The sequence below is a fragment of the Lycium barbarum genome, chromosome 11 (genome assembly GCF_019175385.1).
Source record: "Lycium barbarum isolate Lr01 chromosome 11, ASM1917538v2, whole genome shotgun sequence".
Taxonomy (NCBI): Eukaryota; Viridiplantae; Streptophyta; class Magnoliopsida; order Solanales; family Solanaceae; genus Lycium; species Lycium barbarum.
The window spans coordinates 105,202,238-105,226,397 of NC_083347.1; the positions used below are offsets into that span (position 1 = coordinate 105,202,238).

Genomic DNA, 24,160 nt, shown 5'->3' on the forward strand with positions numbered 1-24,160 from the left:
AAGCAATAGAGTTACAAAGATATAAAGGTATGTAAGCATAACCCTTCCTTCAAAGGCTTGATTCTTATATATATTGTGATTTCTTTTGGTAATTCCCATGACCTTCTTACATTCCAAAAGATGAAAGCTAAGGAGTATTAAAAGTATCCTATGGGATAAAGATGAGATACGTTCCATGATAATGATAGGATGCTGCTATGATGTTAATGATCTTTACATGATCCCTTGATGCCATTCATTGTTGATAGCCTCACCTTATAATGCTAGTTCCTTCAAGGTGAGACATGATGATCATGGCTACTCCATAATGGAATCGGGGGTTCTCGACCTTACGTCACCCTGATAGAGTTGTAGCTTTCACTTGAGTTCGTATGCATGTCTTATGATAAGCATATAATGATGAGATTACACAGTGCCTATATGGCCGGGCAGACACCGCTAAGGCGGGCGGCATATACACCATGTCTAGATGGCATGAGCAGACACCACTACTGGGCGGCTTGAGACATTTATCCCGGACGCGGGAGACCCGGACGCGAGCTAATGATAATCACACCATATCTACATGGTCGGGCAGTTTATATATATATATATATATATATATATATATATATATATATATATATATATATATATGATATGATATAATGATGCTTACATAAGAGCTGGCATGCATGATTCTGCCTCAAGAGGCAAGCAGTCACAGTTATCTTTTCTTCTTATGCTTTCTATATTCCCTTGTTATGTTACCATGTATGCCTTACATACTCAGTACATTGTTTGTACCGATGTCCTTTTCTTTTTGGACGTTGTGTTCATGCCCACAGGTAGATAGGGAGACGGCGCAGGCGCTTAGGAGCTTGCTCAGTAGATTTGCAGGAGCACTCCACTACTTCGGAGTTGCCATCTCTTGGTATATTCTCTTGTGTATATATATGGGAATGGCGGGGTCCTGTCCCGCCCTCATGGTTTCAGTACTTCAGTTAGAGGCTCGTAGATACTTATGTGTGGGTTATAGATGCTATAAGACCTTTTCATTGTATATTTTGTACATTATCTTGGTAGCCTCGTGGGCTTATACACACACACACACACACACACACATATATATATATATATATATATATATACACACACACATATTCTGGGAGATTCGAAAATTTCTTATGACAAGTTCAATTTTGAAGATGTTTTATATATATATATCCCAGTTGAGTACGATAGATAGTATAATGAGCGGTGCTCGGTAGCCAGCTCCGGATACCTGTCATGGCCCACTAGTTGGGTCGTGACAGATCATTGATGCGCAAAAAGTTACAATTTAAGCTTAGCATCCCAAGCTTTGTACATGATCATTGAGTTGACACTAAGTGTCTAATTCTATCCAAAAGGTTAGTTCTACAAGTGAGATCAAGGTGGTTCATATACAATAAGAAAGTGCTTTGTTTTTTTGTTCCTAAAAGATTGAAATTTCCATTTATCCATGTTGACGAGTCCCTTCACTTGTTGGGGCAGTTCAGACAGAGAGTTGAAAACTTGACTTTCATCATAACTGTACCTTAGGGCAGCTAGCTTATCGGCTGGTTTATTAGCTTTCTTAAAGCAGTGATTGATATTGAAGCCATGAGCTTCAACTAAACTCTTAATCTTTTTGATGTAGCTGTCAGTTTTTCAAGGAATTTTCCGTTCACCTTTTATACATTTAGAGAGAAAAAGTGAGTCTGTTTCTGCCAATGTTAAAACAAGATTCCTATTGGCATGCCATTTCAGACCATAAAGCATAGCTGCTGCGTCTGCCATGTTGCTGGTAGCAGGATCTAGAGGGATAGAATAAGCCCAGAGAATGAAACCTAGGCTATTTTTCATGAGTCCATCACCTCCACATTCCCCATGATTGAAACTACCATCACTATTGAGTTTCACCACTATGATACTTATTTCAAACTCAATGATTTTTTTTTTTTGAATTTCCAACCTTTACAAATTCATAGTCCATAAACTATTCCTAGAGTTTGAACTAATGAAAGTTTAAACATCGTTTATAGAGTTTGAAAGTCCACGAGCCTTTTGATGTGCTAGAGTTTCATTTGTCAAAAAATTTGAATTCTACCACCGTGTGTTAAGATTGTTTTGTACATAAGCTAAGAGTATTTTTATTCAAATTTTTAAAAATAATTACTTTCTATTTACATTTTAAGGGGTGATTAAACTTTGATTGTTGGTTTAATAATTGATCAACCCACCTACTCCCTTCGTCTCAAATTATTTGTTGCTTTTTTATTTTGTACGCCCCTTAAAAAATATTAATTAGGAGGGATATTTGACTAACTTTACCCTTATGTATGTCTAAGTTATAATCTCTCTCCATTAAATGTGTACTCTATTTATATATCATCTCCATTAATGACAAAATTCTTCTCCATCCGTCCCAATTAAGTGTCTTAGTTTGACTTGACATGAAGTTTAAGAAACAAAGAAAGACTTTTAAATCTTATGGTTTCAAAGTACGGATGTGTAAAGCAACAAAAAGTTATTTGAATCTTGTGGTTATAAATTTGTCATATAGAATATTTGAATTGTCAACTCACTAAATATAGAAACAGACACTCTTTTTGGGATAAACCAAAAAGGAAAGTAAGACGCCTAAATTGGAACAGAAGGAGTACTTAAGATAAAATTTGAAAAATAATTGAAATAATTATTTTTAATAATCACGACAAATAATTTGAGACGACGAGCGTAATTTTTACACTAAAAGGATATTATGGAGCATGCCCCAGACAACTAAGGTCCATAGGCCAAAAGACTAACAAGGATGAAGAGTTGCCTTTGGAGTTTGAACTAGGTTTTTCGGCAACAATAACATAAAACTATACAAGGGTTTTAGTTTATGTTTTCCCCATGAATTATTCTCTCTCTATATGAGAGCCTCTGTCCTCTTGTTCAAGTGACAAGCCTTTATCCTCTTTTACATTTGATTTATTCTTTTATTGGCTTTGTTCCGTCTATTTTGTTCCTTTATTGATTTTTTGTATGGCGTCGTCATCTCATACAAATGATGGCAGTATACCAGTAGAAAAGATGTCTGATTTAAATCTTGATGATTCAGATGTTGAATTAGATTATCTTGGTGATGAGGGTGCCACTGACCCCGAAGAGAACATTGGTAATCCCTCGTGGTTTGTGGTAGGCCGCGTTGTCACAGACAAGTTCATCAACCCTAAGTCCTTGAGTGACGCAATAGGAAAGGCATGGAGACCAGGAGAGGGTATGGTGGTGAGAGAACTTGGGAACAATGTCTTTGTTTTCCATTGGTAGTTTCAAATACTCCGATACAAAAAATCATGATATGCTTTGGAAAGACTACATGAGAATACGAGTAAGCATTAATGTTCAAAAACCACTTAAACGATTAATAAAGATCAGACAGCCGGCGGTGGATGTGTGCAAATCTCATTTAAGTATGAAAGGTTGGGAACTTTTTGTTTCTTTTGTGGTTTGATTGGCCACACAGACAAGTTCTGTCGAAAACTAAATCACCATCTGGAAATTGATAAAGTAAAATTTCTTTATGGGCCAGAATTGCATGCTGAACGGCGACAATCATCCATGGCTGGCATGCGATGGATTAGGTCGGAGAGCAGATCGGAGGAAGGTGCGTGGCAGGATAAGGAAAGATGGGATTATCCGCGAGATTCTTCAAATGGATTGGGTATAAAAAAGGAAGATAAATCGGGGAATGAAGGAGAAAATAACGAGAAAAGTGGGGAAGTGAGAGAGGGAGAAGGAAAGAATGCGCAAAAAAAGGGAGAAAATGACGTGAATTACGGGAAGGGGAGTGCTGGAAATGGAAAACATTACGGGAATCTTGGAATAATTATAAGAAATGGAGAGGAATCTAGGAAAGATATAGAGACAGAGGTTTTTAATGAAGAGGAATTAACGCCGTTAGAGAAAAGAAGGAAGCGTGACGCAGCGGGCAAATTAATTCTTTTTGATGGGCCAAAAAATGGGTTTACGGCGGGTTCTAGTCTCCAGACCTGCCAAGTCCAATGAGCTCTTTAATTTGGAATTTTCGTGGGCTGGGGAACCCATGTACAATTTCCGAACTAAAGGACTTGGTCCAACAAAAGAAGCCCAATTTAATTTTTTTTACAGGAGACTAAAGTTGATAAGCCTAAAATACAACAACTTTGTGATAATTTAGGCTTTGAAGGTTTGAGTGTTGTTGATCCAGAAGGATAGAGTGGTGGTTTAGCCTTTTTGTGGTGAGAGAAGGACACATGTTCAGTAATTGACTCTCAGAAACATTTTATTGATGTGGAGGTGCGAATTACAGGAATTCCCGACTTTCGACTTACTGGTTTCTATGGTTGCCCTGAGACAAATCATAGGAGGCAATCTTGGGACATTCTAAGGTCTTTGAAGAATAAATCCCCGCTGCCCTGGTGCATCGCAGGGGATTTTAATGATATCCTGAGCTATGGAGATATGATGGGGAGAATTCAACAACCTGCTTGACGACTTGATAGTTTTCGACAAGCTGTTAATTTCTGCAACCTATATGACTTGGGGTGCATTGGATATAAATTTACTTGTGAAAGAGGGAGAGGTACTGAGGGGTGGGTTTCGAAGAGGTTGGATAGAGCCCTTGCAACGGCTAGTTGGCGTGTTATGTTCAATAGAGCTACGGTGCACCATTTGGAAACTGATTGTAGTGATCATATGGCACTTTTTATCTCGTTAGGTATAAGCATCATTCAATATTCACCAGTGAAATTTAATTTTGAAAATTCCTGGCTTCGGGAGACTGATGTTAAGGAGGCAGTTGAGGAAGGTTGGAACCGGGGAAAGGGACAACATATTAGCTCTCATATTGAACATTGTGGGAATTTTTTATAGTCCTGGGGTCGTAACAAAAAGCATCTGTTCCGATCAAAGATGAGGCAATGCAAGATGTAGCTGAAGAGATTTAAAGGTAGTAGAGATCCGAGTCATATTGCTCTCTATAATAGTGCCAAAGATGCTTATGAAATTCTTTTGAGGCAACAGGAGAACTACTGGAAACAGAGAACCAAACAATTTTGGCTTCAAAATGGTGATAGAAATACCCGTTATTTCCATCTTATGGCCTCTGCACGACGAAAAAAGAATGCAATTGCACAACTGAAAGATGAGTCCGGAAGCTGGCTTAATTGGGAGAATGGATTGAGTGATCTTATTGTGAACTATTACAACAATTTGTTCAAGACACAACAAGGTCCACTTAGTGCCATTATTGACATTGTTGAGAAAAAAGTGTCTGATGAAATTAATGACGACTTGCAACGCCCTTTTACAACTGAAGAGGTCAAACTGGCAGTCTTTAGCATGCATCCGGATAAAGCTCCTGGACCAGATGGATTGAATCCAGGCTTTTTTAGACATTTTTGGAGAACTGTTGGAAGCGATATCTCTAAGGCTGTCATGGAATGCTTGAATAATAATTCACCAGCACTAGGATGTAACAAGACTAATATTGTGTTAATCCCAAAGAAGAAACAACCTGAATTTGTTTCAGACTTACGGCCTATCTCCCTTTGTAATATTGTCGATAGAATCACTTGCAAAGTCCTGGCAAACAGAATGAAACAATGCATGAATCTAATAATCTCCGAGGCTCAAAGTGCGTTTATTCCAGGAAGATACATTACGGATAACGCAATGATTTCCTTTGAAGCAATGCATTATCTAAAGAGGAAAACGCAAGGAAAAGTTGGTTATGCAGCGCTTAAGACTGACATGAGTAAAGCTTATGACCGCATTGAATGGGGTTTTCTACGGGAAATGATGTTGAAGATGGGATTTTGTATGGATTGGGTGAATAAAGTTATGATGATGGTAACGACAGTTAATTATCAATTTAGTCATGGTGGCAAGCAGTTCGGAAATATCACTCCAACAAGAGGGTTGAGGCAAGGCGATCCGATGTCGCCTTATTTATTTCTGATAGTTGTAGAGGGTTTGTCAACGTTGTTGAAGCGAATGACTATTCAAGGCCGAATCCATGGTGTGAAAATCTGTACTAAAGCACCATCTGTTTCACACCTATTTTTTGCGGATGACGCTTTATATATTTTTAAAGCAGTAAAGGAGGAGGCGACAACTATTAAGCAGTGTTTGGAGATTTATCAAGCAGCCTCTGGTCAATAGGTAAATTTCCAAAAATCTGATATTTTTTTCGGTCGTAATACTAATGAAAGTGTGAAGAACGAGATCACTGATATCCTTCACGTTAAGGAGGTGGATACTCCTGGAAAGTATCTTGGCTTGCCGACTGTGGTTGGAAAAAGCAAGAAAGCAGTTTTTGCTTATATCCAAGATAGAGTAACCTCGAGAATGAATAGTTGGAAGTGTACTAGTCTCTCCCGAGCGGGCCGAGAAGTCTTACTTAAAACTATAGTTCAATTAGTTCCAACTTATTTGATGAACATGTTCTTGATTCCCAGTACTATATGTGAATCTGTTGAGCGGGCCATGAATGGATTTCTGTGGAAATCAGGAACAGAGGAAAATAGTGGGATTAGGTGGATTTCTTGGCAGAAAGTTTGTGTGTGCAAGGAAGATGGAGGTTTGGGCTTTCGAGAGCTCTATCATTTAAACCTTTCCATGCTCACGAAAACAGGGTGGAACCTTTTGACTAGGCCTGATACTCTCGTGAGTAAGATTTTTCAAGCTCGATACTATCATAAATCTAATTTTCTCCATGCAGGGCTAGGTTCTAATCCTAGTTTCGTATGGCGAGGCTTGTGTGAAGGGAAAACGATTCTTAATCAAGGATACCTTCGGCGTATTGGGGATGGGAAGAAAATGAGGGTTTATGTTGACCCATGGCTGCCTAAGGACGATTCGAGTTATGTTGAAAGATCTAGATTCCTTGGAAACGAAAGCTTACTTGTAGCTGATCTGATGAAACAAGGTATACAAGAATGGGATTGGGATTTGATGCATGCTCTTTTTAATGCCTCCGAAATAGAGGCGGTTAGAAAAATTCCCTTGAGTAATAGGCCCCGAGGAGATACATGGATGTGGAAATGGGATAGCAAAGGATTGTACTCTGTGAAGAGTGGATATCGTCTCCTTTATAATCAAAACATTGAACGAAACTCACAGAACCAACAACTTTGGAAGTTCGTTTGTAGTCTTTCATTACCACCTAAGGTGCTTAACTTTATCTGGAGAGCGTTGAGAAATATTTTACCTACATGTGAGAACCTTTCGAAGAAACAATATGTAACTAGTTCAGTTTGCCCTCAATGTTTGCAAGCGAGGGAGACCGTGAAACATTGTCTAGTCGAATGTCACTGTGCAAAGCTATGTTGGATTCAATCAAATTTTGGCTAGAATGGTTTAATAGGAAATTTTGTGCAGTGGTTTGAAGAACAGAAAAAAAAAAAAGGAATTTAAAAACAAAAATGGAGGAAGCAGTCATGATTTTGTGGAGCCTTTGGGAAGCCAGAAATAATATATGTTGGAATAACAAGCAAAGTGAGCCCTCTGCGATTTTGTACCGTGCAAAGAAGGAGCTGGAGGAACGCCAATTTGGTGGACGAGATGCCTACTGGTAGTGCAGTGAATTCTAAGAATACTAAGTGGGAACTGCCTCCACTTGACACAATCAAATGTAATATTGATGCCTCTTACGATATACATACAGGTTTGGCGGGAGTAGGCATGGTACTACGCGATCACTTGGGACAATTTATTGCTGGAAAAACTATATTCATTGGTCGTGTTGCTAGGCCCTTGTTGGCTGAGATCATAGGAGTACGGTAGGCTCTTACTTGGTTAAAGGAACGATTCGGTACAACGAGGCTTGTTGTGGAAACTGATAATCTACTCGTGAAGCAAGCTCTGGAAGGAAATTTGGTGAATTACTCTTATTTTGATGCTTTAGTGTTTTGTTGTAAAATTCTTATCAAAGAGTTACTGTTTTTCTCTTTGTCGTCTGTTAAGAAATTAGCGAATCAGGTTGCTCGTTGTCTTGCTAAAGCATCTGCTTCTATGTCTGGTTCGATGGAGTGGAATACTATCTCTCCGTCTCTCATTACCGATGTACTCGCGTTTGACTTAAATAATACATGATGAAAAAACTGTTTTAAAAAAAAAAAAAAAAGGTCCATAGGCCCACGGTCTACGTCGACCAGCGATAAGGACCACCCGTTTCCCACGGGAGTCCACATACACATTTGCGTTGTTTTAACGCTATAATATAATATTTCAACATTGACCTCTCAATTAAAAACCAACTACAAAAGGGACCACAAAGGTTACAAAAGGAACAAAGTTTTCTGATTTATATTTTGTATGTCCGTGAAACGAGGTACTGATTTAACCCGTACCGTTCAATTATGCGTGTCACACTGTTCAAGGTAAACATTTATTTGTACGAGTATTTCATATTTTAAAAAAATATCATTTTAATACTTAAAATATTTAAATAAAAAGACATCGCACTTAATATTACGTCCGTTCCTTTTTAGTTTCAAATTATCACAAATGTCAATAAGAAAGACATTTGTATATAATTTTCACTCCCTCCGTTCACTTTTACTTATCCAGTATTCTAAAAATAAATTTTCACTTTTACTTGTCACTTTTAGCATATTAAGAGAAGATAATTTTTTTTTGTTTTACCCATAGTATTAAGTACTCACTTCAAATTATTTTTCAAATTCAATAAAAATATGCATCAATTAATATGGGTACGTTGGTAAATTATGTACTCCATTTATTATTTCTTAAATAGAGTGAAAAGTTCAAAATAGACAAGTAAAAGTAAACGGATGGAGTACTAAAGGTTGTGATGCGGTGATAAATACGCCTCTAATGGGAGCCCTAGGTAGGGACCACTATACCCCTAAAGTAGAACTTCCCGACACGAATCCAGATTACTGATTAGTCAGGCCCCAAGCAGGAACACTGGGTGGAAAATTAAAAAAAAAATTATTTGTAAATTGACATTTATTTTATGATTTTATATATTGTTGTATTTTTAACTTAAATAAGAAATCTAACTTTAATCGTAAAAGCATTATAAAATCACAATTTCTACTTACATTTTAAATTAAATTAAATTTATATCTAAACACAACTTTAACTTTCAAATTCTCCATTTTAACTTCATTTTCATTTTTTCAACTTCAACGACCTAACTTGACCCTAATTTTTTTTCTCTCCTCCATGGTCCCAACTCCCCCAAAGAAATTTCTGTCTTTAAAATGGCATCGCAACAAACAAAGTTTGGACTATTCCCAAGTCATAATATCCCTCAAAAATATACTTTGCTTATTTACTTTTTGAGAAAAAAAAAAAAAGACAAGAAACAAACAATGTCGGGAGGTATAGCTCGTGGTCGTCTTGCTGAGGAACGCAAAGCTTGGCGCAAAAATCACCCTCATGTTTGCATTTCTAACCCTCTTTTAACTTATAAGCTCAGTTTTTTTAAGGCTGTGTTTGGCCATAGAAACCAATTTCACTTTATTTGAATTTTCTTGAAGTACGAGTCGAAGATGGAGTTGTGTTTGGTTATAATTTTTGTAAAAAAAATTATTTCGTTGGTTGAATGTACTTAAAACATGTTCCAAATTTCAATTTGAAATTTTTTCCGGAAAAAAAGTGAATAATTCTCATGGCCAAACGGGTCCTAGACTTTCTTGATTTTTCAGTTATTTGTTGGTCTTTTGATTTGACACTTTCGTATGGTTTTTGGTTATAATATAGGGGTTTGTGGCTAAACCGGAGACACTTGTGGATGGGTCAGTGAACTTGATGGTATGGCACTGTTCAATTCCTGGTAAAACTGGGGTAAGTTTTTCAACTTTTCATCACTATTTAGTAAGTTTGCCTTATTGTTTTTGATGTATAAATTTCTAATTTGCCACAAAACTGTTGACTGTAGAGTGAGTGATCAGTTAAAGGGCCAGCTAATTTGATCCATATTTGCCCTTAAACTTACAAATGGTCTAAATTTAACCTTTATGCCGCTGTCGTTAGCTCAAAAGGGCAAATTTGAGCCATTTTGGTAGCGACGAGGGTAAAACGAGACACTCTTTTAATGGAGGGTGAATTTTCTCAAATTTGGACCTTTTCCCTTGTTGATATTACAGTTTCTTATGAATCTATGTTGGATAGAGCGTGTTTTCATTATTAGTGGATTGAAGCCCTTGGAAAAGTCATCAATTGTTGGTTCTAGTTTTCAGGGTTCTCTTGGTTTTGTGGTCCGGCCCTTCCCTAGACCCTGTACATGGCTGGAGCTTAGTGCACCTGGCTGCTCTTTCTTGGTTTTGTTAGTATTTTGCTCAATTAAGACTCTGCAACTTTTTGATGTATATGTTCATTGCGATACTTCTAGATGTTGAATAACTTTTAGTGATTGTGAACCATCTCTGTATACGCTTAGGGGTCATTTTGGTTGTTGGATAGGAAGATTAAAACCAGCATAACTAGTAGTCTAGTACAATGTTTGGTAGCATTTTAGTTGTCATGTATGAAATTCAGCACACCAAGTACGTATTTGGTTACCAGTTTATTCTCCCGCATAACTATAATCGATGCCATGATGACTTTGGAATTCCCATGTTTTTCTTGACTTTCTTAGTAGCTTTGAAGAAATGGTTTCTCAATGTTTTATAAATCTCACCAAGTATGGTATTCTTTGGGGTGCAAAATACAAACAGTTTACCATAGTGGTGTTGCTTCTTCATACTTCTAAACACAACTCTGCAGTGGCGGAGCCAGGATTTACTAAGGGGATTCAAAATATAAAGAAGTCAAATGGATTCAAGATCTACGATATATACATAAAAAATAATTTTAACCTTGTATATATAGTGTCATTTTGCGACGAAATCCCCCTACCGGTACCCTAGCTCCGCCCTTGTTTTTGAGGGCTTTAGATTATGTTTCAATGAGTTGTTGGTGTTTCTGTCACTAGGCTATGCCTGATGTTTTTCCAAATTAGTTTGAGATCTTTACACCATGTCAATATTCGAATTATCACTTTATGATTAGGATTTGTGTTTCCTTCATACTGAGGAAACAAGTTTTATTGGCTGCAAATGGAAACCAAACCATTTTGATGGTTAGCATTGTTTCTCATTTTTCAGTTGAAGGACATGAACTCATTCATTGCCCTGCCTGAAATGGATAATTCAAGTTTTAAAGATTAACTACTCCGTAAGTTTATAGAACATGGTAGTAGCAAGTGTTTTACGATGTTTTTAAGCTGTGGCATGAGATTTTGAATTGTTTACAGCTTGGTATTTATTTTGCCCTAAGTGTTAAAAAGTGTATAAACTGCATGTACAGATGAGAACATTGTGGATGCACTTATTGTTGCCATTCTCGAAAAAAAAAAAACACATTGTAGATGCATTTGCATGACCGGTTAGAAATCACATTGTCGAAGCTACTAGGTTCATTGTCTGGAAAAAAAAAAAGGACTACTGTAATTTCCTTACCTTTCTAAACTTAAATCTAGCAGCAATGGCAGACCAATGATTTCAAGAAGATGGTTTCACGACGACAGGCGTTCAATTGGTTATATGGAATCTAAGGTAATAAAAGCTAAACGAGCAACTATAAATTATAATTAGTTGACACTATCATCTCAATAAAATGTCATTGAATTTTCAAAAAAGTGGTTAGAAGTTTATTCTTGTACAGACAATAAGAAATAAGAGCTGGTATTGTTCGATTTATTTAAAATTAAAACATTGAAGCTTTTGTCTGACTTGAGTCCTGCAAACAAGAAGTAGATTAAGAATATTAAGGTCTAAATAACTTAACGTCATAATGAGTCAAAACTAAATTGAAAGTAAAAACTGATATATGTACAGTTTATGAAATTTTGAAGAAGGTCATTTCTCGGTCTTACTGTACATACTCCAATCTTGAACTAAATGAAATTTGAACACTGGACAATATTCTTTCCTAACCAGGTACATGAATAAGTGTTACTTGTTGACAGTGTTATCAAAAGCAAAAAGCGCAAAAATGCTCTAAGGTCAGCTGGGGCTTTAAGCGCAAAGTGCAAATAAAGCACGGGCATTAGTGGAAAAAGGCACAATGGTTCAAAAATACAAATATATATATATATATATATATATATATATTATATATATATAGGTTTAGTCCAAGACTAATAATAATAAGCATGAATAACAAATATATGGACAAAGAAATTGTAAAAACATTACAATAGTGTCACCTCTTCAAGAGAGGCACATTGGCTAAGAAAATGTCTTAGAGCCTTGATGGTGACACTGAAGCGCACATAAAGTGAGGCGAAGCGCTCAACATGTTTTGAGCCTCGCTTTAGGGCTTAAGCGCGCCTTTGACAACACTGCCTGTTGAAAGTGAAATCAAATGGTCATAATAAGCGAGACTATTTAAAGCGTGATTGAGAAAATAGATCAAGTTTGGCAAAGTACTAGTAAAACTTATGGAAGTAAACGGTTGTTATATACAAATGATCAAATGGCTGACACTCCTTAAATTATTTCCCCTTTTCCCATGATTTGTTTTGTTTTTCCTGTTTTCCCATTTCATGTAACCATAGTTGTATTATGGAACAATTATGATTAAAGGGCAGCCCAGTGCATTAAGCTCCCTCGATGTGCGGGGTTCGGGGAAGGCGTGACCACAAGGGTCTATCGTATGCAGCCTTACCCTGTATTTCTGCAAGAGGTTGTTTCCACAGCTCGAACCCGTGACCTCTTGGTTACATGGCAACACCTTTACCAGTTACGCCAAGGCTCTCCTTCTAGGAATAATTAGTACTAATAGAATAGATTTGGGAACTGTCATAGTAATAGATTCTTTGTTTTGAAATCTCAAGCTACTAGCAAATGTTCTCTTTCATGTAGGCTATTGCATGATGGCATTTATTACTAGTAACCACAGCACTAGAGTTCTTAACAATTTTAAAAGTGCAGTACTAAAGGTAGCATTTGTATGTTCTAACTACTGGCTAAATTTAACAATATTTTGAGTTTGTTTTTGGACAATAATTTTCTAACTTTGGTATTAAACAAGTACCATCACCTTACAATAATGATGAGACCGAGGATGAGATTCAAGATCATGGAGGGATTCGGTAGCATATTGGGATTAAAATTCTAAGAAAGAGAGAAAGAAAGAAAAAAAAGATATTTTGCCCATATGTTGTTTATTAGTTGTTACAGGGTTTGCCCAACATCAACAAAGTAATTTACCTTATGAAGAAAAGAAAAAAAGGAAGCATATGATGCTTGTTAAACATTGCATTTTCTGATTCTTAACTGTGTACCTATATAGTAGGTGGTTTTTGGGTGATTAACAACTTTTGAGTACATTTGCAGACGGATTGGGAAGGTGGTTATTATCCCGTTACGATCCACTTCAGTGAAGATTATCCTAGCAAACCACCAAAGTGCAAATTCCCGCAAGGCTTCTTCCATCCGAATGTGTATCCATCAGGAACAGTTTGCTTGTCGATCCTCAATGAAGACAGTGTATGTGGAGTGTACTAAGTTACTTTCTTGTTTATCTATGTTTCCTAATAAGACAGGCAGTTAATTGCGTTTTTTTTTTTTATTATCATGGGTAGGGTTGGAGACCAGCCATTACAGTGAAACAGATACTGGTCGGTATCCAAGACTTGTTAGATCAGCCAAACCCCGCTGATCCTGCCCAAACTGAAGGATATCATCTATTTATTCAGGTAATTTTGGTTTCCTCAAAATCAAATATTATTTGCCTTTGTCCCAAAACAATTGTCTTAGCGTCAATTCTGAATTTTCCCCAAAACATTTCTTTCTGGACAAAAACAAAAAAAAAAGTTCTGCACTCTACAATGTGTTTTCTATGAGTATTACATTGCCAAAAAGGTCAACTAGACACTTCTAAAGCTTCAACCATGGACCATTCATTATAATACACTCCCCCTCCATTTCAATTTGTTTGTCTTAGTTTGACTTGGCTTGAAGTTTTAATAAAATAAAGAAGACTTTTAAATCTCGTGGTCTTAAATTAAAGATGCTGAGCCAAGGGTTTTTCGGAAACACCCTCTGTACCTCCACGAGGTAGGGTAAAGTCTGCGTACACTCTACTCTTCCCAGACCCCACTTGTCGATTACACTGGGTATGTTGTTTTTTAAATTAAAGACGTGTGTTATATACTAATATGCCCTTTAAATCTTGTGGTTAAATATGTCATGTATGATGCTGGGTGTAAAGAGTTACCAAATATAGAAAGCGACGTTCTTTTTAAACAGACTAAAAAGGAAAGTAAGACAAACAATTGAAACGGAGGGAGTATTAAATTTCTAATTTCATGTTGATGACCATGCTAGGCCAGATGACATAGTTTAATAGGTGAAAGAGGAGCTACTAATTTAATCGTGTTGAGCCGGTGTAGGCCACTTAGTATGGGAGGAGTAGTCCTATGCATTGAGTATAAAAGTGTACTTCTGGTCCTGGTAAAAAAAAAAAAAAAAAAAGGTATAGAAGTGTAGTAGTTCTGGATTTTGTTTGTAGTTAGGGATATTAATGGTTTAACTACTGTATATTATTGGAGGAATTTAGAGTCCTTGAGCAAACGATCATCTATCTGGAAAGAATTTTATTACATGGAAAACAGGGACTTATAATTCATTCTTCACTTACACGAATTGTTCCAATATTAAATTCTATTACTGGTTTGATGCATATCCTAGAAAGCAACTGTTGAGAGCGTATTCGAATTTTTGTATTAGTGGGACTGACAATATTGTGCTTGAATGGAATATGTAATGTCCATGTCATTTGTGATTGACGTAGGCCTAAATTTGGGGTCTGTACTTCCTATATAACGTTGAATAGTAAAATTAAGTAATTAAACATGCTCTTTCTAATAGCTTAAACATTTAAATGAGATGATCACACACTTCAAATCAGGCAAGGGTCCCGGGGCTGGGTTCGAGTCTCACCCCTATTGATTATTAAAAAGTAACAATAATAATAAATTTCATGTATTTGTCCGTGAAAAAAGAATCATGCTTTTCTGTTTACCATTGTCAAAAAAAAAAAAAAAAGGATCATGCTTGCACGTCAGGGCAAGTGTTAGAGACAATGTAATTAAGTAATTAAAAGTTTGATCTTTTACTAGTTAAAATTTTTATTTTAATGAGATGATGACACACTTCAACATATAATGCAGGATGCTATTGAGTACAAGAAGCGGGTTAGACTGCAGGCCAAGCAATATCCACCTCTGGTGTAGTCTAAATAATGTTCGTATAATCATGTGTGTGTTCTAATGCAAACTTCAAAGTAAGCTGTTCATAGCCTGCTGATTAGCTGACAATCTTCTGGCAAATGATGCTGATTGGTTTTTGTTGCAGTGGCGAAGTAAATCCTTATAGGTGGAATTTATACCTTATATGTGTATTAACATGTGAAGCCAGAATTGTTTCGGACAATGGAAACATATGTTAACATTTTTAATTTCTTATGTGCAATCAGAGTTCATCTACTATACCTAATATAATATTCTTCTCCATTAATCTCATTAGACACTGTGTGCTTGGGTCCTAAGTCATCTTCCTTGTTCATTTTACCTTTTTATGATTAGAAACTTCTTTTTCCATAGTTGCCTTTGTGAGTGTAAACCATATAGAACCATTGTCAACTGACGAGTCTTTTGCATTTTAATCAAATTACATAGCTCATTATTGTCTTAATTCATTTTCTGTTACATCGGAAGAGCATGGAAGGGGAGCTGGCACAACGCTAAGAGTTGTCATGCGACCAGTCACGGGTTCAAGCCGTGAATATATTCTCCCATAGAACTCTCTTTTTTCTTTAAAATAAAATCTTATAGGGATGAAAGTTTTGTTTCCTATAATGCTAAATTGAGTCTGTTATGGAGTTTGATTAGCCTAGGGAGCTCCATAACTGCGTAATCTTTCATAGAAGTCGTCTAACTATATGCAATTTTCTTAACCATTATTTGAGCTTGCTGAATGTTAATGACACATAACATTCCGTGTTAGTAGTATTAAGGTGTCTAAAAAAGTTAATAACATCTTGAAACTATTCCAATCCCAATTATTGTCTTAAATGTTTTTGGTTGATACTTCAATTTTTATATGGGAATTTGGTAAACTTGTTTACTCGTCCATAAGTCGATTCCCCCAATCTCCTTCATAATGTAAAACACCATGTTAGAGTCAAGTTACGATCTAAGCATTCTTCTACGGACTTAAAGCTATATATAGATAACGTAAAGAATTTTAGGCTACCAGTGAATTTTAACATGTGATAGCAAGTTACTTATCATTTACCGGGTTAATTATTAATGCTCACTCCACTAGTACATAGAACTTAAACTCTTTTTTCATAATGTCTATTTGTCACATGAGTAAGAGCCTGTTTGGCCTAGCGGTTTTGAGACCAAAAACGTGTTTCTTTTTAAATTTTATTTTTAATTTTAGAAAAACCATTTTTTTGGATATTTGAAATGTTTGGTCAATTAGTAAAACTGCTTTTAAGTAAAAGCAGAAGTAGTTTTTCAGCGGTTGGGTCAAGAAGCAGAAGCAGGAATTTTTTTCTTTCAAGACAAAATATCCCTAGCATAATACATATTTACTAAGTATATCCCCCATTAATCCATTAATTTATAATTAATAATTCTTTGTGTTGAATTTTAATTGTGGAATGATTTTGAATTTATTTTGGTTGTAGGCTTTTAGTATATTTAAATCATATCGATATCTAATATTTTTTATTTATCTATGCATTATATTAATTGAAAAGTTTAATATGTACTTTTAAATTTTAATTAACTAAAAGTAAAAATTTAATTGAACTCTTTCATAATAGAACTTTAAAATAATTTCTCTCTGTAAAATAATGTTGATAGTAAACTCATTGATACTTGTCATTTTTCATAATTTAACGCTCAAAAGTACTTTTTTAAGCAGATAGTCAAACACAATCTGCTTACTAAAAGCAGTCAAAAGCACTTTTCAAATGAATTAGTCAAACACAAACTCTTCTACTTTTTTGAAAAACACTTTAAAAAAACACTTCTCAAAATAAACAATTTTTAGTCGCTAGGCCAAACCGGCTCTAAAAGCCAATGAAACAATTCTAACCATGCACTTAGAACTGTGCACATGCAGAACCAGTTTAGAGTAAACTTTAAAAATACAATAATCAGCGAGGTCAAGTTATGTCCTCATATAATACAACAAAATATCCAGTACAATCACACAAAAATTGAGGGAAAAAGGTTTTGATAATTTTAAACCTGCATCTGTTTTGGCCAATCCTAGTGAGGAAAACAGTCTCTAGTCTAGTTTTTGTATAACTGCAATCAATCTGCAGTAAAGAATGACAATCTATTGTTGATTGTTTAACTAAGAGGTGTCAACTTACAGAAGGATAATTTATGCTGCATGTCCATTTGAAGATACCGCTTCCTCCCGAGTCTCCTTCACATAAAGTGGTACGCTCACTCCAAGTTCCCTTAATCGGTTTACCAAGTCATAAAGGAATTCAAAGGTGAGTTTGGATTGTTGGTTGAAATCCTCTCTAACGGTTGGCTGGATTCTAAACCACTCTCCTAACATCTTGTGCACATGAGAACGGATCATTCTCCATGGCACTGGATATTTCTCACACAACTTCAAATAATCTACGAGTAACTCAGCCTGGTCTAGCTTACCATCTTCCTTGATTCCTGCAGTGCTCGATCCCCATTCAGCAGTCCGATATCCTGCAAACAAAGCTGGATTCTCAAGAAGAGACTCTGCCGAAAGCACCCCATCAGCACCAGTCTTTTCCAAGCAATTCTGTACATCATCCATGTGTCGTATATCACCATTAGCTAGGACAGGAATACTAACGACGTCTCTAACAGCCTTGACGGCTTCCCAATTGGCTCTGAATTTCTTTCCATCTTTTTCGTCCCTTGTTCGGCCATGCACTGCTAAAAGAGAACAACCAGCATCCTCCAACATCTTTGCATAACGAAGTGTATCTTGCAAATGAGGAAAAACGCGGATTTTGCATGACACGGGAACATCAAGATTGTTAGCCAACGTTTCTACCAGAGACTTGACAAGGGGCAGATTATCCATGAGGAATGCTCCGTAATTCCCTCTTCTTGCAATGCGTTGGGGACACCTGTGTGGAAAGTACAAGTTAAGCAAAGTGAACTGATAAAGATGCATGGCAAATGATCTGATTAGATAATCCATTGAACATAGCGACAGACAAACTACAGTAACATGCATAAAAAAGTCAGCTTAGAAGTGAAAAAAAAGAAAAAAAAAAAAAAAGCATCATCAAAATAAAAGGACATGCTCATCTTGAACTGGAAGAAAATCTGCCTTGCCCCTAAGCTCTTTACTCCTAATTCGACTTTATACTTCAAATTAGCATATATGCTCTCGCAACAGCACAACCCATCAAGCCCAAGTACTTTTCTGAATTCTTCTAGTTAAAACCTTGAAAATCTCACTAATTTTCTGCATCTTGAAATCCCATACAACATCTAAAGCAGTCCCAAATTGGTTAATCTTCTGCTGCGCCTGCTCTATATCTGAAGGTCGTCAAGAGGCAAAGCTTGTTCATTCTGTGATCAGGACCGCGAGCCCCAATCACTTCTACTAGTTGAAACCTCGCAAAGCTCAATAGCTTTCAGCATCTTTCAACCCATTGCAACAGGAAAATCACCCCCAAATCTATTCATCTTCTTCCGCTTATTCTAGGTTAGAGATCCCCTTTCTTTGTCCTACATCCAGCTCAGTTAGGTCAATACCAAATTTATGGCTCCTCAAATAAGAAGTTGCTAGAGCACCATACGAATTATGAAGTCAACGACGTGACCAAATTTATATTTAACTTCATCAGTTTCAGTCAGAGACTTGACCAGAAAGTGGTTTTGGTGGATCAAACTTCTAAAGCAGAATTCTCCCAACATTGAGCCTGATAATAACCCTTTCAGCGGGAGTAAATAAAGGCACCTAGCAGTCCTAATGGAACCCTTAATGTCATCCTTTCTGCTACTTGTAAATAGAGAGCAGCAATGCCTTATATGTCATACTTTACTAAACATAGGATTCTCAAGATGAAATACCTCATCAAAATGATTGCTCTACTCCCATTAACCAAAGATTTGACTTCGAGCAGGACTAGGAGTGGTAAACGGCCGGATCAGATATGGGCGGGTCGAAAACAGGATATACAAAAACAGATAAAATATCCGACCTGCCCATATTTAACACGGATAAAAAATGGTTAATCGATGGATAATATACAACAACAACAAACCCAGTGTAATCCCACAAGTGGGGTCTGGGGAGGATAGTGTGTACGCAGACCTTAACCCTACCTTGCCAAGGTAGAGAGGCTGTTTTCGATGGATAATATGGATATCCATGATTTCAGGAATAGTAAGGTGAGAACACAAGTAAAAGTCAAAATAAGCTGAGACTCCCGGAAAGCAAGAACTCATGAAAAATAACAAGCAGACAAATGGGTATTGATATGGATATCCATTTTTAGTGCATAATATCCATATTTGATCCATTTTAAAATGGGCAATTATCCAACTCATATCTAATTGGCTGGATTGGATGGTTACTATTTTTTTTAACCATTTTGCCAGCCCTCTGCAGGACAAAGACAGCGTTCAGTGTTAGGTAGCAGCTACTAGTAAGCCATTAAGGTTATAGTTACTTCAGGGAGAAAAGGGGGTGGAAGCAGAGGATAGTAATGGATAATGTCACAATGGTGACATCTAGGGTTCTGTTACCCAACTGCCCATAAAAACACAAAAAATAATTCACATAAACTGACTTTTGTACCTCAATTAATTCCAAGTTGCAGATAGAGCACATGATGTAGATAAATATTTCTCAAGCAAACAGAGCTCAGTTGTCGAGAAATTTCTACAAACTTGAATGTCGTATCCTTATCCCTAATTCCTTGGTTAAGTTGAAATGTTAACTCGAATTACAAATAAGGCGAAGATATATTCTTCGTTCAAATACAGTATACTCCTTCATCCCATAAAGAGTGTTGATGTCACGAAATATAACTGCCAACAATCAAAGCTGCTGGAGAAGGCTATGGGAATTGAGGATAACAAATTAATTATGGAAAAGGATGGAAAAGGAAAAGAATGGAAAAGGAAAAGAATGGAAAAGGAGGCTACCCCAAGTTGATATCCACATAGTCACAATAAGGCTCTACTCTACGAGCTGCTTCTAGCAAAATGTCTGGATCATTTGCGCAGAATTGAACAAAAAGTGGACGGTCCTCCTGCAATTTACAAAAATGACATAGGATAAAGTACGAGATCAGAGCCTGGAAAAAACAAAAGGTACAAAAGTATAAGTCAAACAAGGTAAACAAGAACTTGACAAATTACAAAGTAAATTCTGCTAGTCAAATGTATTTTCGTACTATTGTTTAGTTAGACCGTAGAGAAGACTTCTTATCTAAGCAACTAAAGTGAAAAAATTTGGCAAATATAAACCAGCAGCGATTAGCACATTCCGTAAAAGCATACTAAGTGAAACAATGTTCACATGTGTAGCCTTAGAACAATCAAAATGAAACCTAGTCTGACATGTTCAATGCATTGAGGCAATGAATGAAGCAAAGCGCAAAAACGCATCTTTATTTTTTCTTTTGGAAACATTGTATGAGAAGAGACCCATGAGTACAATTATAGAAAACAGACTAAGGAGCCGTTTGGCATGAGAATTATTCACTTTCTTCTGGTATATTTCACTTTATTTGAAAATTAGTGCTTGATTATAAAATTTCCACATCCAACTTGGAGTTGGATTCAAAAGTTGGAAAAGTGCTCCAAACTTGTTTTCCAACTCCATCTTCCACAAAATCCAAATAAAATGCTATCTTCTCTCCTTTGCCAAAAGTATAACTAAACACAATCCATCTTCAACTCCAACTTCATAAATTCCAAATAAAGTGAAATATATTTGGAATCTATGGCCAACAACTACTAAATCAAATGATCCCACCCTGCTAAACAATTTAAAGAAGAAAAATAAACAGTTACAGCCCTACAGGTAATCAGAAAACAGCTTCCACAGCTACGCCTTGATCAGAACTAGTTAGGGCGTTTATATGAATCATCTATTCTCTGTTCCACTCTATTCGACTTCTTTCATTCTTATACTCATTGTCTATTATGGAAAGCTAAAGGTTATCGAAAACTATGAACTCTCTAAATCGTGCATTTTCCGTACTAAAAGATGTTACTTTAAGGTAAACAAAGAAATATTCCAATGAACTTCCATACAGCAACGAAAAAATAGATACCTTGCAGGTGGTAAATTCAAGAGAGCGATACTTGTCATTTTCAGAGAAGATACGCGAGTGAAGCATAGGTGTATAAGCACCTTCAGCACCATACTTCCTACACAGCATACGAAAAGGCAGCTCCGAGTTATCAACCATGGGTGCAACAATATGTTTCGGCTCTCCTATCTTCTTCCAATGAGCCCACGCTCTCTCAATCCTTGCTTCCCCCGTCAAGTAACCATTCGCACGATTCAGTGCAATTGGCTGCCGCTCTCCTTCCTGTTCAGTTGGCCTGAGTGGGGTGTTGGTGCTGCTCTTATAATAGGACAGGTTACGATTAAATTAACAGACAAAAGTACTTCTCTAATAAAGGTTACTTTCTCCTTCTTTTTTTTACGGGAAAATCACTCTCTATGTCTATTTTTGATAATACTTACGCCACGTAGCCCATACATTGAGTTTGTTACCCCATTTAGCTCATATTTGTGTATAAACACCTTTTGTACACTTTATACAAGGTTGATACACCATGTATAATGGTGTATATTCGGCTACGTGGCATAATAATTTTCAAAAGCTGTATATTTTTTACGTTTTCCCGTTTTTTATTTCTAAATAGGCGTTTGGCCATACGATTTGAGGCTCAAATTTAAAATTAGCATTTCTCTATGAAATGTGAACAAAACTTCAACTTCAATTTCAAATTGCCTTCACTAATGACACTTTTTTATTATTTGCCTTCACTAATTAAATAGTGAACACTCTTTCGGGCAATATGGATAAAACTTCAAAGGATGATGGAGATTCAGCTAAGTGTTTTTCGGCCGAATTCTTTGCATTGAAAGCCTTCCAACACACTCTTATGATCAATTTATTATTTCAGAACCAAAAAACTGTACAATTTGATGAGAACGTCAATAGTAATCCAGGAATTTGAAAATTATTAAGCCACGTAGCTCAATATACAACATTTATACCTGTGTATCAGCCTTGTATAAAAGTGTAAAATAGTTTATAAAAGGTGTTTATACACAAATATGGGCTAAACTGTGTAACAAACTCAAAATATGGGCTACGTGGCGTAAATATTTTCTACCAGTAGACATAGAGCGTAATTTTCTTAAAAAAAAAAAAAAAAACATAATTTTAAATTTTGCAAAAGAAAGACTCGTACTTAAGGTGAAGAGATTGTCCGTACCATGTGGTGGGAGCGGAGCAGAGACGGTCGTCGTCATCGTTGACTTTGTCGTTAGTGGAGGGATTTATTAGGGTTTGAGTAGTGGCCATGGAATTTAGGTTTCTTCTATACAGGAATGTGTTTCTGAAATGAGAATTTAGGGAATTTTTTATGGAGACATGTTTGAATTTCATGAGGATGAGACAATGGGAATGGTGGCTACGCGCCACCCATTGCCGTCGTTATAGTGGTTGAACACGGCAGTACAAATGAGCTAGGATGTGTAGTACTGTACCCACTGCGATGGGCCTGAGAAAGGACATAAATGGTCGGTTCAAAATAGTCCCTTAACTATGCACTTAACGGTTTTGGTCCTTTAAGTTTGCCACAAGTTAATAAAAATGGTCCCTCAACTATGAGGGTTGGTTAAAAATAGTCCCTTAAGTATGCACTTAACAGTTTTGGTCCTTTAAGTTCGCCAAATGTTAACACGTTTAGTCTTCGACAAAATATTCATCGAACTCTGTTTGTTGGATTTGACGAGAACTATGAAAAAATTAGCGAGAACTCACATTTGGGTGTACGCATTACTAAAGAAAAGGCCAAATACCTCAGGATAAAACCGACGGACATCAGTCGGTTATAGGAAAAAACAGAGGAAAAACCTACAGACTTGATAATGTCAGAAAATAGTGTCTCGGAACACAAAGACCGACAGACTCTGTCGATTAAAACCGACGGACTCCATCGGCTATGTAAAATACACTAGACTCATTTTTACTGAAAACCGGAAAACAAAATCTTCCATCATAGTGATTCTTTTAAAAAAAAAATAGTTTCTGCGCATTTTCCTTGAAAATAACCGACGGACGTTCGTTGGTTTTCGTAAAAAATAATAAAAGCTAAAAAAAAATAAAAAATAGGGTCCCTCGATTTTATCCATCGGTTTCCGTCCATCGTTTTTTTCGCTTGTTTTTAGTAGTGATAATTTTTGTTGTTTCTGCTATTTCTAATTTATTTCTAAGGTCTGGTGTATTTTACTTAGCTGATAGACTACCTCGGTTTTAATCGACAGAGTCCGTCGGTCTTTGTGTTCCGAGACACTATTTTCTGACATTATCAAGTCTGTAGGTTTTTCCTCCGTTTTTTCCTATAACCGACTGATGTCCGTCGGTTTTATCCTGAGGTATTTGGCCTTTTCTTTAGTAATGTGTACACCCAAATGTGAGTTCTCGCTAATTTTTTCCTAGTTCTCGTCAAATCTAACAAACAGAGTTCGATGAATATTTTGTCGGAGACTAAAAGTGTTAACATTTGGCGAACTTAAAAGACCAAAACTGTTAAGTGCATACTTAAGGGACTATTTTTAACCAACCCTCATAGTTGAGGGACCATTTTTGTTAATTTATGGCAAACTTAAAGGACCAAAACCGTTAAGTGCATAGTTAAGGGATCATTTATGTCCTTTTCTCCCCCACTTAATTGAACCAACGAGGTGTACAATGTCCAATTGGACAGTAAATTAACATTTTTGGGAAAATTTCATAAATGACTACTATTTGAGGGTTATTTTTGCCACGTAGCTACAATTTACCTATTTACTTCTTGTAGCAAACATGTAGCTAAACTAAGCGCTTG

At 36.5% G+C, this 24,160-nt stretch overlaps 3 protein-coding genes across 4 annotated transcripts; 2 read left to right on the forward strand and 1 right to left on the reverse strand.

Annotated features, from left to right (window-relative positions):
* The first annotated feature begins 7,593 nt into the window (after positions 1 to 7,593).
* On the forward strand, positions 7,594 to 8,124 carry LOC132620062 (uncharacterized). Its single transcript, XM_060334785.1, has 2 exons — positions 7,594 to 7,806; positions 7,888 to 8,124. Exons 1-2 carry the CDS (start codon positions 7,594 to 7,596, stop codon positions 8,122 to 8,124), a joined length of 450 nt encoding a protein of 149 aa, XP_060190768.1.
* Positions 8,125 to 9,195: 1,071 nt separating this feature from the next.
* On the forward strand, positions 9,196 to 15,574 carry LOC132617189 (SUMO-conjugating enzyme SCE1-like). The gene is made up of 5 exons (XM_060332140.1): positions 9,196 to 9,440; positions 9,763 to 9,846; positions 13,383 to 13,535; positions 13,631 to 13,744; positions 15,221 to 15,574. Exons 1-5 carry the CDS (start codon positions 9,261 to 9,263, stop codon positions 15,281 to 15,283), a joined length of 594 nt encoding a protein of 197 aa, XP_060188123.1. The 5' UTR covers positions 9,196 to 9,260; the 3' UTR covers positions 15,284 to 15,574.
* Positions 15,575 to 17,179: 1,605 nt separating this feature from the next.
* LOC132617281 (uncharacterized) lies at positions 17,180 to 22,844 on the reverse strand. Of its 2 annotated transcripts, none has more exons than XM_060332250.1 (4): positions 22,520 to 22,844; positions 21,364 to 21,655; positions 20,228 to 20,334; positions 17,180 to 18,192 (listed from the first exon to the last, which is right to left on the reverse strand). In XM_060332250.1, exons 1-4 carry the CDS (start codon positions 22,714 to 22,716, stop codon positions 17,454 to 17,456), a joined length of 1,335 nt encoding a protein of 444 aa, XP_060188233.1. In that variant the 5' UTR covers positions 22,717 to 22,844; the 3' UTR covers positions 17,180 to 17,453. The 2 variants fall into 2 exon arrangements, with proteins under 2 accessions (XP_060188233.1, XP_060188234.1); XM_060332251.1 differs by having other exon boundaries at positions 22,544 to 22,841.
* Positions 22,845 to 24,160: the final 1,316 nt, after the last annotated feature.

What these genes read in the sequence shown, in the direction of transcription:
- LOC132620062 (XM_060334785.1), top strand. Translation starts at nt 7,594, where the DNA reads ATGCCTACTGGTAGTGCAGTGAATTCTAAGAATACTAAGTGGGAACTG. An exon ending in TGTTGGCTGAGATCATAGGA is followed by an intron (nt 7,807 to 7,887) that starts GTACGGTAGGCT and finishes CTACTCGTGAAG; the next exon opens with CAAGCTCTGGAAGGAAATTT.
- LOC132617189 (XM_060332140.1), top strand. Translation starts at nt 9,261, where the DNA reads ATGGCATCGCAACAAACAAAGTTTGGACTATTCCCAAGTCATAATATC. An exon ending in CAATTCCTGGTAAAACTGGG is followed by an intron (nt 9,847 to 13,382) that starts GTAAGTTTTTCA and finishes GTACATTTGCAG; the next exon opens with ACGGATTGGGAAGGTGGTTA. An exon ending in GATATCATCTATTTATTCAG is followed by an intron (nt 13,745 to 15,220) that starts GTAATTTTGGTT and finishes CATATAATGCAG; the next exon opens with GATGCTATTGAGTACAAGAA.
- LOC132617281 (XM_060332250.1), bottom strand. Translation starts at nt 22,716, where the DNA reads ATGAAATTCAAACATGTCTCCATAAAAAATTCCCTAAATTCTCATTTC. An exon ending in TTGAATTTACCACCTGCAAG is followed by an intron (nt 20,335 to 21,363) that starts GTATCTATTTTT and finishes TGTAAATTGCAG; the next exon opens with GAGGACCGTCCACTTTTTGT. An exon ending in TATGTGGATATCAACTTGGG is followed by an intron (nt 18,193 to 20,227) that starts GTAGCCTCCTTT and finishes CTTTCCACACAG; the next exon opens with GTGTCCCCAACGCATTGCAA.